The sequence below is a fragment of the Macrotis lagotis genome, chromosome 1, assembly GCF_037893015.1.
Source record: "Macrotis lagotis isolate mMagLag1 chromosome 1, bilby.v1.9.chrom.fasta, whole genome shotgun sequence".
Classification (NCBI taxonomy): Eukaryota; Metazoa; Chordata; class Mammalia; order Peramelemorphia; family Peramelidae; genus Macrotis; species Macrotis lagotis.
Window position 1 is genome coordinate 440,234,881 of NC_133658.1, and position 13,551 is coordinate 440,248,431.

The 13,551-nt window shown below is 40.9% G+C and overlaps 1 protein-coding gene across 1 annotated transcript; it reads right to left on the reverse strand.

Annotated features, from left to right (window-relative positions):
• Positions 1-8,359: 8,359 nt before the first annotated feature.
• Positions 8,360-10,002, reverse strand: TMEM121 (transmembrane protein 121). Its single transcript, XM_074231432.1, has one exon. It carries the CDS (start codon positions 9,511-9,513, stop codon positions 8,536-8,538), a length of 978 nt encoding a protein of 325 aa, XP_074087533.1. The 5' UTR covers positions 9,514-10,002; the 3' UTR covers positions 8,360-8,535.
• Positions 10,003-13,551: the final 3,549 nt, after the last annotated feature.

Genomic DNA, 13,551 nt, shown 5'->3' on the forward strand with positions numbered 1-13,551 from the left:
CCCTCCACAATATACCTAACAACTCTAATCAATACTAAGTTTTCCCTTACATCAAACTTATAACACTCTCTGAAGCTTCAATCCAATGTTTATAGTTCTAATCGCTGGTCCAAGTAATATAATTTTATTCTAATTCCTATTGTAATCCTTGAGATTCTTAATAATAGCTATCATTTCTACTCCCCACTTTACTCTCCTCAAGTCTTCACTCTCCCTCCTAAGTAAAATATACCTAATGCTTTTAAAAGTCCTTATATATCATATTTTCCAGTTCTTTCATTACCCTTTCTGTACACCTTTCAACTTAGTGATGTCAGAATCATTTCTTCCTTGGATCTGGACATTGTGATTTTTTTGAACCTAAGTAAAGGTTTTATATTTTTATCTTTATTAAATTTGATCCTGTTAATTAAGTACAGTGTTCTAGTCTGTCAAAAATCTTTATGCAACTTAGGTTGCATCTGGTAGCCAGCAAGTTAGTATTCCTCTCAGATTTGTATCAGATGCAGATTTGATAATTTTATACCTTTATCCCAATTATTGAAGCTTTCTTGATATACTTATGTGGATAAGTGTGACCTGATGTGGATAAAGTGACCTGATATGTGGATAAGTTAATTAAGTTTCCCAAGTTTCAATTTCTTTACCTATAAAACAAGACAACATATCCTCTATGGTTCTTCCCAGTTCTTGGATCTATGATACTATGAAAAGTTGCATATGACTATTTGGGGAGTCAAGTCATAAAAACTTCCAAATCCACTTAATTTTACTTGTCTAGATTATATTTTTTCATTTTCTTACAGGAACAGCATGAAAAACTCTGTCAAAGACTTTGCTAAAATTTTACTAAACTAGTCAGGTAGTCCTGTAAGTAAAAAGGGGAGAGGGGTGGCTAGGTGGCACAATGGATAGAGCACAGGCCCTGGAGTCAGGAGTGCCTTAGTTCAAATCTAGCCTCAGACACTTGATAATTACCTAGCTGTGTGGCCTTGGGCAAGCCACTTAACCCCATTGCCTTGCAAAAACCTGAAAAGGGGGGGGGGGAATGTGGCTAGTTTGAATTGATTTGTTAATAATAATTATGTGATCACTACCTCCAATGTTCACTATTTAATTCTTTGATAAAGCTTTCTAAATTTCTTCCAGGAATCAAAGTAAAATTTATTGGCAGACTTTTCTAGTATGTTTTAAACATCAGGACAGTCACCAATTCATTGTTACTTCTCCCTTTAACATATCTCCCATTTTCCTCCTCAGTTTTTCAAAGACCTCTGATAGTAGTTTGTCAGTCACACCTACTAATTGTTTCTGTATCCTGGGAGGTTGTGTCAAGTCTTAGTGACTTGAAGCCATCAAGAACAGGTACTCTTTCTCAAGTTTCTCCAGAGGTGATAACCTCCTGTTCATTTTTGTTCTGGGTTGGTTTTTTTTTTTTTGAGTCTCTTTATAGAAAACAAAATCAAAATAACAGTTGAGTTCAACCTCTCCATCGTGTGTTGTTCTCTAGTGACCACTCTGATCATTAATCCTGTCCTTTTTTTCTATCTTCCTTTTTTCCCCCAATATAATTTTTTTAAACCATTTTTGTCTGTAGTTTAAATACTAAAGTACAAAATAAATATAAATAGTGGAAAATGTGAAAAGAACAAGAATAAAATTCTTATTCTGGAAAAGTGAATGAATATCAGCAAATCCCAGAGTAAAAAAATTAAACACCTCCTTTAAGGTCTTTGAACACAGCACTAATTAACAGCCCTAAATCACTCCTGCACCTAGACCCTACTTTTAATACTATGTTCTGCTCCCACACACTCCTGAACCTAATCTAACATTCCACTAATTCATACAGGAAATTTCTGCTTCACAAGCACACATAGGAATATCAGTTCCATTACTATGTCTGTGTGCCAGATTGTGAGCTTCTTGAGATTAGCATATAGGCCTCAGGCTTTTATTCATTCAATTCAATAAATCATTCAGTAAAAATTACCATGTGCAAAGAATTGAGCAAGTCACTGAGCACACAAGGAAAAAAAGATAAAAATGTTCCCTGCCTCCAGGGAACTTATATTCTATTAAAATTCTCTTCTCCCAAAGCACAGCTTGAGGTGTAGGGAGTGTTCAAGGAGTACTAGAATCTCTAGTGTGAGGGCCTGAAAAACTTTCATCCAACCTGTGACTCCAAGAAGCTCTAGCATGTGCAGCAGCTACATCCCAAGCATGTGAGCAGATAAGGACAATTTGTTCCAATGACTATGAAGGTGGCTGGAGCAAGCCTTGGGGAGCTCTTAGAGTTTGATCAGATATAAATATGGCAAGTCCACCTCATTTAAATCCTCTTCAAAAGCAAAGAACAAGGGGCAGCTAGGTGGCGCAGTGGATAGAGCGCCAGTCCTGGAGTCAGGAGGACCCGAGTTCAAATCCACCTCAGATACTTAATAATTACCTAGCTGTGTGACCTTGGGCAAGTCACTTAACCCCATTGCCTTGCAAAAAAGAAAAAAAACAAAAGATAAGCAAAAGCCTAGCTGAGCTCATGGTATAAGGATGTGTATACTCACTTGGTGATGGTGTTTGTTGATTGTTAACCTGCAACCTACCCCTTCAGTTGGCTTTTTTTTTTGCACAATTTGACTAGATATCATATTGAATATTACTCTACAATTGAATAAAACAAGTTTTGACCTTCCCATGACTTTATGGAATAAAACCAGTTGGTTTTTTGCTATTTTTGTTTTGTTCTGGTTTTTTTGCCTCATCAACACAACAATGATTGTAGTACTCATACAAAATTTAGTCCAAAGTGGGCCCCAAGCAATGTAGAGTGTGAAGAGAAGGGTATCTTTTCTCCTTTCCTCAGAAAAGGTTCTAGTTGGGGTTTCCATGAACTAGGTTGGGCTGTTTTAGCTCTGTGTTTTAGAATGCTTGAGTTCTTATTAAAACAGTGGTAAAAGTCATAAAAAGACAGACTACAAAAGACCAACTAGGAATGCAAAAAAGTCTTGAATTTACTTCTATGCAGATACATTGTAGGAAAATTTGTCTGTTGAAGTCACTCTTCTCCTTCTCTGAGAAGTCTTGGCTGATTCTCCTCAGATGACAAGTACTCCTACTTTCTCAAATTTTTCTGTTGTTCTCAAGGTCCAGACTTGTACCTATTATAGTCCAATTAATGCCATACATATTTGTATAAAAATAAGATTCTTGACAATCACCTTATGTCCTCAATAATAGAGATCCTTAATGTTTATGAGGTTGAATTATGAAGCATTACAAAGTGTGAAATGTTGGGCATTAGGTTGTCCTGGGAATTTGTGTTGGGAGTAAAGGTTGTTGAGTGGATGTACTGAAATTGAGACTGGACTGGATATGAGGATATGTCAAGAGTAAGGATATGTTGAGAATGACAAAGCTCAGTTTGTGAGCTCAGGAGTGAAGTACTGGGATGGAAAATGTGTTGAGTTGGAGAAGTTTCTAAAAATGAGGATGTGCTGAAAGTGAGTTGCTTCTAAAGGATAAGACCTTCACAAGTGAAACTACATGAGAGTTCTAGCCATAGGAGGCATCCCCACAGAATGAATAGGGCACTGTGCAAATGGAGGTCCCAGTAGATCCAGCTACCAATGCTTTTCACTATTTTAAAATATATTTTCTATCTCTGGGCCTCAATTTCCTGTCCAACACAACTTCAGGGTCTCATGAACCAAGGGCTCAGCGACTTTACCTTTTAGCCATTCCTTTTACATTTTGCCTCAGGGGATAGACTCCTAGCTAGGCAAGTTTCCTTCCTGTAGAGTCCTTCATTCCTCATATTCTTACCAGCATTATGCTATAAGATTTCCTCTGCTTTCCCACCCAGCCTGAGGCCATTACCTCCCATCACCAGAGCACCCCTTTCTCAGCAGTCAGCACCCTCCTATTCCTTTTTTCTGAGAATAGGAGATTGGGAATTGAGAACTGGCCATGGTTCAGTGGCACAGGCACACTCTCTGGGAGGGAATGGGCTACTATTTCCAAGTGTGAATAGTATTCAACTGGAGCAGACTATCTTCTACTTATAAGAGGCTTGTCTTTCTTAGGGTGACAGTGCTATTGAGGACTCCTGAATGAGGATGGGATCTTGAGGCCCCCCCCATACCCAGTCTGTTGTACTTCGTACTCTTTCCACCACTAGCCTCCACAGCAATGGTATCCTAAGTAGTGTCTTAGCATTGCTTTTGATGAGTTCCCCCCCGCCAATTTCCCAGAATTCCTAATTATGGTTCAACTACTAGGGCTCAGTGCTAAATACCCAATAGTAGTTTAGTAGATAAGGGCCCCCCCCAACACCTTTGACTTTGATGCCCCATTATGGTTATTAGTTATAAGGGCCCAAGAAGGAGTTACTACCTGGAGGGGAAAAAAAGGAAAAAGTGCGGTCAAAAGCATCTTCTGGGGGGGAGATGATAGGGAGATGCTGAAGTGCAAATTGCACTGGATTTGGAATCAGAAGACGAGTTCGAGGTAGAGCTCTGATACTTACTATACCATCTTGAATTGATCACTGCTCCCCTTATTTTCCTCAACTGTAAAATGAGGTCAGGTTTAATGATTATTGAGATGCCATACAGTTTTAAATCTTATAGTGCTTTGAGTATTTCTGCATCTCTGTTGCCCCCATGTGGCTAACTAATTTCATGGTTCCCTGTGAGCTCTTCTGGTCAAAATTTAGTATTGAGGGGGGCAACTAGGTGGCACAGTGGATGGAGTCAGGAGTACCTGAGTTCAAATCCAGTCTCAGACACATAATTACCTAGTTGTATAACCTTGGGCAAGTCACTTAACCCCAGTGTCTTGTAAAAAACAAAAACTAAAATAAAAAAAGATTTCATATTGAGGATAGAAGGAAAATATTCCAGGCCTCTAAGACAAAAAGACTTCTTCCTGACTCAGAGACACCTACTCCAAGACAAGGTAAAAAAAGTTTGAATGACATGATAGAGCTTCCAGGGTGTTGGAAGTTTTAATTGGACAGAAAGGACTTTTCCCTTCACTTGCCTTAAAATTGTTAATTCTTCCTGTTCAGGGCTGGGCATTCGTCTGGGTCTAGACAAGGGTCTGGAAAGAGAGTAAGGTGCAGAGGGAATTTCTATAAGAGTGGTCTCCAAGGCCTGGGATACAGGGTTGGAAAGTAGGCCCATAAGCCTAGAAGAGCAATGTTTCATGTTTCACAAGTGACCTGGATGCAATATACTTGAGACATCTCCCTCTAAGGCTTGGGGTGAGATACAGACTGCTAAAGGGCAAAGTGTGAGGTGACAGATTGAGAGACATCTAGGATGGAATTTATGGAAATTTAGGGATTATCTAATAAAATTTTCTTGTTTCAGAGATGAGAATCAATGATAGAGCCACTACCAGCTCAGTAACTGGCATATAGTGGGTGCTTTATAAATGCTTTTTGATTGGATTGATTGATTGATTGGTTAGAGGTCCAGGAGGTCTGACTCCGAACCTAATATTCTTTCCATTATACCAAGCTTCTTATATCAAGGGTTTGAATAAAAGACTGTGATGTCTCATCCATGTAAAATATGCCCTGAAGATTCTGTCTAATGAGAATCAGACAACTTCAGAAAGGGAATGGAGTTTAAAAAACAAAACTTCCCTAGATTAAGTTCTGGGTCCTCTCTAGCCAAAGGAAAGTGTGCCCTCTGGCGCCTACCCTGAGACATACCTGGGTCTTCTAACTGTATCATAACAGTCTGACTGCATCTAACTGCAGGTCTTTTGCAGGGTGGGGAGTCATAAAGGGAGGAAGTCAGAGGCCCATGATTGCTTTTATTTGTCCTTTCTTTAAGAGGACTATGACATCAGGAAGGAAATGTTGTGACTTGTAAGTGAATTAGATCTAAATAAAGGCATGCTGTACAAAGTCACCAGCCTCGCTCTCTCCTCCTGAGCCACTGGGTCCAGTGGCCAGCTATTGATCAGGACAAATGGAGATGGTCCCAAATGCAGTGGAAGGTCTTGGTCTTTTTAAGCTAAGGTCTTTCCCCAGGTCTTAGTTTGGTGTTTCCTATTCAATAATTAAGGCTAGATAAAAATGACGCAAAGAATGGTCTCTTTTACTTAGTCAAAAAAAAAATTGGGGAGGGAAAGAGTCTCAGGGTTTCTGGTCAAAATAGGGGCCCATACAAGGATATAGGGAATAGTGACATGTTAGGAAATTGGATGTTGAAAAAAATTTCAGGAGCTTTCCTAATTAACTGGGGATCAAGAGAACTTAGGCTATCCCTGCTCTGAACTATCAGATCCTAGAAAGGCAGAGGTCTTTCTTCTATGTGGGAAAGATTAATATCAAGGTACTGACCCATAGAAGGAAGGAGAGGATAGTCCCACTTCCTTCTGTTCTAATCAGACCACATCTGGAATATTATGTTTAGTTCTGGGTGCCACATTCTAAAAATTATAAGCTAGAGATGATTCTGAGAAGAATGGATGGTGAGGAGACTCGGCACCATGCTTTGAAGGATCAGTTGAAGGAACTGGAAAAGTTTGCCTCAGAAAACTGGTAGGAGGAGCAGTGAGAAATGGGATGGGCTAGCTGTTTACAAGGATCTAAAGCACTCAACATGTGGAAAATAGATTAGACTTATTCTGCTTGGCTCCAGAAGCCAGAAATAGGAATAAAGAATAGTTGGAGAAAGAGAGAGAGAAAGGAAAGGAGGGAGGGAGAAAGAAAAAAGTACATATAAATATGCACATAAAGAAAAAATTCCTAACAGTCTATCCTTGGGAGTAGTGCTGGAAGTCTATGAACAAAAATCTGGATGACAATTTGTCATGTTAGGGGTCCTCTTTAAGTATAGTGGACTAAATGATTTTCCAACTCTAAGGGGGTCTCTGTCTCTGTTTCTGTTTCTGTCTCTGTCTTTCTCTCTGTCTCTCTGTCTCTGTCTCACTCTATCTCTGTCTCTATCTCTCTGCTTCTGTCTCTCTCTGTCTCTACCTCTGTCTTTCTCTCTCTCTCTCTCTCTCTCTCTCTCTCTCTCTCTCTCTCACACACACACACACACACACACACACACACATATTTGGTGGGGGGCAGTATTCACAAATCTCAAAGAACAGGAAGGGAAACCCAAGCAAAACCCAAACTTCTGTCACAGAATGTCTGGAGAAGAAAACCTGGTTCTAAAATGGGGCTCCTAAACACTGCCCAGGGTGAGTATTTATTCTGATCATTCCATCCCACCACAGTCCATAAGTACCATGCATCTTCAGGTTGAAGGGGAAATGGAGAAAGGAAAGACATGAACAAAGACACCCAACCATCCTTCGTGCTAACAGTTTAGGAATTCCACTGGACCTTTTCAGGACTAGAGGTCTGCAGTGTCAGATTCTTACATTCATATGTCCCTTCAATGTAATAAGGGGAAAAAAGGCATCCCTGAAACTAGTACAAAACAAATAAGACTGAGTTGCTCATTCTGGAGTCTGGTTCACTCTAGAGCAAAGAAACTCAATCTATAACCAAAGTTTGGTTTCTATTAGAAATAGGGTCAGGGTTCAGTCTCAGCCTATTTTCTCCAGGGTCAAATGCTCAGGAATCATTCAACAGCTTCCCAGAGGGAAGGATACTATTAAAGAGCCCCGTTCTGAATGCCTAGGTCAGAGCTCTTCAAACAACTCAGAAGTAGGAACAGGTAGGAACTAGTCTAGTGACTAGACAAGAGAAAATCTAGATTCAGGGACCATGATACTTTTGTATTTGTGAATGAATTCAGGAAGTCCAGAACAGATGGGTAATCTATATACTGAGGGTCTTTGGAATGGGGTATGTCTGGATAATACGGGTGATGTCTCAGTAAGATATAAAGTAAGTAAACATCTCCCAGGGAAAGTGACCTGGAGTAGGCAGATTAGGAAATCCTAAAGACAGAGAAATAGGAAGCTGCATTTTTACCACCCCCATAGAACCCCCAATTCATAGAGCCAATCTGCCACATGCATCTCACATACTTTGAGCCCATTTCTGAATCCCAAAAGTACCCTTGGACTTAAAATAATTGAATATTAACTCTGAAGGCCCAGATGGAATAGAAAATTGTGAAGGAGTCTTTAAAATGACAGATCCACAAGCCTAAATTCAGGGAACATGGGAAGTACTCTCATCCTCCCTTTGCTCTCTCTATTCAGCAAAGGGAGGATTCATTCCCAGGGCTACAGCTCAATTAGCCTGGCCTGGATTATGTAGCCCTGACAGTCCTTAAAATGCCCTGGAAAGTTCTCTGGCCCAGGTAGGGTGGTCCAGGGATTGGAGGATCCATTTGGTTTTCAGGGACACCCCAGATGTATTCCTGAGATGAAGAGACCTCGGGGATCCCAGGCTGAGCCTGAGCGTAGGAAAGACAGGAGCTCCTCCCATTCTGGCTCTGGCCCTGTGTCCCATGAGAACTGCATTTGCTCCTTTCCCACCACCAGTCCCTTCACAGATTCATGTGCCCGAGCTTCATCCACATGAGCAGGGGCCATGGGCTGCAGTACCTGTCACGTGTCCAGTGTGTCCCGAGTAGGGGAAGGCCCATGTGGGGCCCCAGGGCCACTGTGAATCGGTGGTGCATGAGGCACTGAATTGTGTAACAATTGGGGTGGGGGGGGCTGAGGAGGTTGCAATTCCAGGGCAAGTGCCCCATGAGGGGGTGGAAAGTCGCGAACCTGGCGCCGGTACTCCAGGAAGGTACAGGTCTTAGTAGCCAAAGCTACCACATTCTTGCCAATGAAGATAGTAGAGACTCGGCTGTCATGGAAGAGCACCATATTGGCAGCACGCACCAGGACAGTGACCACATTGACAGTGACCAGGCTGAGCACAGGGTAGAGCATCATCTTCTGAGGGGAAATATGCTCACCCTGCATGCTGATCTCACTGAGAGACACACAGGGTAGGATGAGCAGCAACATGTAGCAGTAGAAAAACATAAGACCCTCAGCCCAGAGAGGCAGCCCTGTGCGTGGAGGCTCCCAAAGGTTGGCCTGAATGTCCAGCAGGTCAAGCAGATCTAGGGCCACCCAGAAGAGGCGGCCACGGAGATCCTCTTTTTTGCGGAAAGTGCGTACATACTCCATGCTGTCTAGGGCCACAAGCAACAGGAAGAGGCCTGGCACACACACAGACAATAGGAGAGTCAGTGCTTTGCGTGCAACTGGATCAGCAGCCCCACGTCGGGTGGCCTTGTAGTTCTGGAAAATGAAGTAAAGCTTGATCTGTAGCACAAAGATATAGAGGAACCAGAGGATCATGGCATAGCCACGCTTTGCAGTTCGCACCTCTGCCCCAACCCACACAGCCACATAGCGCAGGACAAGCAAGAAGCAAACATCACCCACCAGCACGATGATACATACACCAATCTTCCGTGGACCCTGGCTCTGTTCCACAAGGTAGGCATCCATGAAGGCCATGCTACTCATGATGACCACTGTGGTCAGGCACACATGGCGCTTGTCTGGTGGTGGAAGCACCATGGTGAGCCTGAGCTGCCTCTTGGCCTTCTTCCTTCCTCCAAGAACCTCACATTTGAGGGTCAAGGATGCAGTCAGAATTCTGAAGTTGACTCTCTAAGCCCTGGGCTCCAAGTCAACCTGCCAAGTCCCTTTTGGAGCTTGAAATCAGGTTCCTCAATCTTAGGATCTGTGGTCAGTCCCTTCTCAAAAAAATGGAAGGTAGCCAGAGATAAGGGCTTCTTCAGTCCTCAGCACCCTCCAAGCTCCAGATGCAGCTTGATCCAAGACTTTCATCCAGCCAAAATGGAGAAAAATTCCTTCACACCATGGAGAATGAGAGACTTCTTCAAGAATGAGATAATGACACAGGGGAAACCTTCCTAAATGTAGGGATGATAATGAGCTAAGCACCACAACTGTGCTCTGGAGCTTCTCTGTGGGCCTTCATCTGTCTGGCCTCCAACACCACTCCTTCAGACCTTTCTCACAACTGGACCTTGATCTGGGCTCCAGTACCACCTGAGAAAAACAGAAGAAACATGGTGATGGCATCAGAGTGCGGTCTTGGCTACACGAACCAGTCCTAGGAAGAGACCCTCCCCTCACTTAGGGACCTAGACTGAGTTTAAGGCAGCCCTTTCTTCTGGATGAATGGTCAACCAGAGAGGGATCCCTATCCATGGGGTTTTCTACTATCACTAATACTTTTTCAGCATTTAATCCTCTATCTCTTGGTCATGCCCCAATTCATAGCCTTAGTCTCCATCTACATCCCAGGGACTCCTCAGTGATTCTGTCCCTTCTACTCCCTCAGCTTTCCAGTTCTTTAAGCTTCACAGCCTCAGTCCCCAAGTCTATCAGCCCTCTTTGCTACTTCCTACAAGATCATCTAAAGAAATACCAGGCTGAGTTTTCCTTCAGCAGGTGGCCTGTATTCCCATAAATGTCCTCAAAACGTGCCCATTGTAACTTTCAGGCTCTGGAGAGCTCTGAAGGCCAAGGGGAATGAATCACTTCTAAGATTTTCTATTGATTAGAACTTGAAGCTGATATGCATATTAGAGATTATTTAATTCAAACTTTTCATTTGTTAAAAAGGAGGTGTTACCAAGAGTCTCAAAATGTTGTGCCTCCTTACTTAGTGGAAATTTTAAAATAATTTTTCTTTTCTTTCTCATTTTTCATAGAATCCTAAATACAAAGTGAATGACAATGTTGTTAATGATATTAATTTGTCTGTTTTTCTGTTTTATTTGTTACAATTAATTGCCTTTGCCTATTACTGTATAGATTATATATTTAATGATAATAAATGCTAGCATTTATATATCACTTTAAAATTTGGAGACTGTTTATAGATATTCTTTCTTTGATACTCATAAGTCCACTGGAGGAAAAGTATCATTTTTATCCCTATTTTACAGATGAGGAAAATGAAGCAAACAACAAGGATTAACTGATTTTGGTCCACGATCATACATCTAATAAATTTGTAAATATAGATTTGAATTCAGGTCTTCCTGACTCTGGGCCTACAGTTCTATTCACTATGTCCTCTAGCTAACTAAATAACAACTTAGCATTATTAGTTTGATACCTATAAATTTTACATCATCACTGTTTTTAACATGGAGATTGATAGTTTTAATAAGTATTTTGATGTTTTGAACTGAAAATCTATAGAGGTCTCCTGATTTTAAGAGATATTCAGAAACTGAAACAAAGTGCCACCTTAATACAAAAGTTAAAAGAAGCTCAAAAGTAAAAAAGCAACTTAAGAAGGCTGAAGTATGGCCATTGGGATTTTGGGGATCACCAAATAGGCATAGGAATTTGGGAGTCACTGAAAGATGAATGAATTCACACGCTCTCCCTAGGATGTTAAAACTGTTCAGTATTTTATTATAGCTAATTATGACAAATATTCAGGTTAAAACTCCTAGAAAAGTAGTAGCCACTTTAAGAATAGGTTAAGTGAAGTCTGAGTGAGAGTGAGTGAGAGAGAGGAGGGAAGAAACAGCCCCGGCCATGGGGCATGGGAGTACATGGCCTAGGAAGGAAAGAGAGATGCAGACATCCTGCAAGGCGGAAGGTGGAGACAAGAAGATCCCAGAAAGGGCAGTGCTTCCTGTTAAATGCCCTTTTGTGGTAGGCTAGACAAGGAGTGGCCCTTGGGGAGTGGTCTTACACCTTGGGCCAGGTATCTTCCAATGGCAAGCTACATGCTGGTCCTTCCTGTCCCAAGGTGCACACCCTCTAAGTTCAACATGTCATGCCAGCATCTATGGGAAGGTGAGATGAAGGGGAAATCCCTCCCCCTGTGATGGGAACCAGGTAGAGGGTTGAAGGCTGGGAGTTGGAAATGAAGAGACAGGATATAAATTTTACATTAAATAATGAAACAATAAGGGTCAATTTACATCTCAAAAGCAAAGACCCTCCATCCATTTAACAGCCTTTAAGATTACAGAATTTGTTTCTGCTGTATTCTTAATTCTCTTCATCAGAAATCCAGGGAAGCTAGGGGGCGTAGTGGATAGAGCCTGACCCTGGAGTCAGGAGGGCCTAAGTTCACATCTGGTCTCAGACACTTAGTAATTACCTAGCAATGTGACCTTGGGCAAGCCACTTAACCCCATTGCCTTGCAAAAAAACAAAAAATAATTAATTAATTAAAAGAAGGTTGAACTCCAGCTTGCTTTTCAGAACAAATGAAAAACATTTATTAGTCCCTGGTCTTAGGGAGCTTATATTCTAGTGTGTAAGGGTGGTGTGAGGGAGTGTGTATATATACACATGGACATATTTAAATATATACACACATATATACGTATACATGAGTATATGTTGATGTAGATAAAGATGACATAGATGGTTAAGGTGGCCAGGGAAGGGAATTAATGGTCCAGCAAATCGCAAAGATGGAGAATAATCCATTAACATACTCTTTTAAAGAGGCAATAGTTGTGGTATTTGATTACATTTCTTTGGGGGGGAGGGAGATGGTATACAGGGTGGAATATGACCAGTGTGAAGCCAAATTTCGTTGGGGTTTTTTTTGGCAAAGCAATGGGGCTAAGTGACTTGCCCAAGTCACACATCCAGATGTCTAAGGTCACAGCTAAACTCAGTTCCTCCTGACCCCAGAGGCAGTGCTCTTATCACCTAGATGCCCTGAAACCAAATTTCTTAACTCCTTTTAGTTATGCCCTCTGGTGGTCCACTTTGGAAGTTGTAGCAGCACAGAAGAATTTCTGTCAAAGGTGCTCCATAAAATAAAGCAAACACTGTTATATAAAGACCCAATAATTTTGCTTAAGTCTTGGGAGAACCCCAGTTCAGATGAGGAAGAGGAAGAATAGTGGCTAGAGGCAGTATACTTACAGCCAAACACCTCATTTGTAAAGTCCTTTAGAAGAAAGAGATCAACTATCAAGTTTAGTAATAATAGTAGTGCCTATGCTATCAAGCAACTTAGATACAGATGCAGAAAGATCAACAAATCATCAAAGAATTAGAAACATTAGGTCTATAAACAAGTTAAATTTTAATGTAGTAGAAAAATTTATTTAGCTAGTTGTAAACATTGATAAAGTATATTAAATTTTGCTTTGTCCTTTTTGATACATATATTTAGAGTTTTGCATTTATGTATTATATTCAGTGATACTAATTATCCATTGTTATCATATTTAAGCATTATCACTATTACAATATTGCAGTTTTCTCATTTAAATCTGCCTGTCAAATGGCACTTTGTATTATAAAAATAAAAAGATTCCCCCAGTGGTTTTCAAAGGATTTAAATTTTTTTTACAATGGGGAGAAAAGGAACAATGGGGAGAAAATGTAAGCCTCTTTCACCAACCATTTAGCTATGGGCCAATAACAAGAAAGCTACAAAAGACTTGTGGACTGTATAGAAGTCCCACACATTTAAACTATTATTATTTTATTCAAAAAAAAGATTCACAAAACATGAAACTAAATATATTTGACAATCAAGAAATGGCATTATTGATGAGTCACTTTTGCATAGTCTCTGTATGATCAGATCAC

Excerpts from the sequence above, each read along its gene's own strand:
- TMEM121 (XM_074231432.1), bottom strand. The coding sequence starts at position 9,513 with ATGGTGCTTCCACCACCAGACAAGCGCCATGTGTGCCTGACCACAGTG.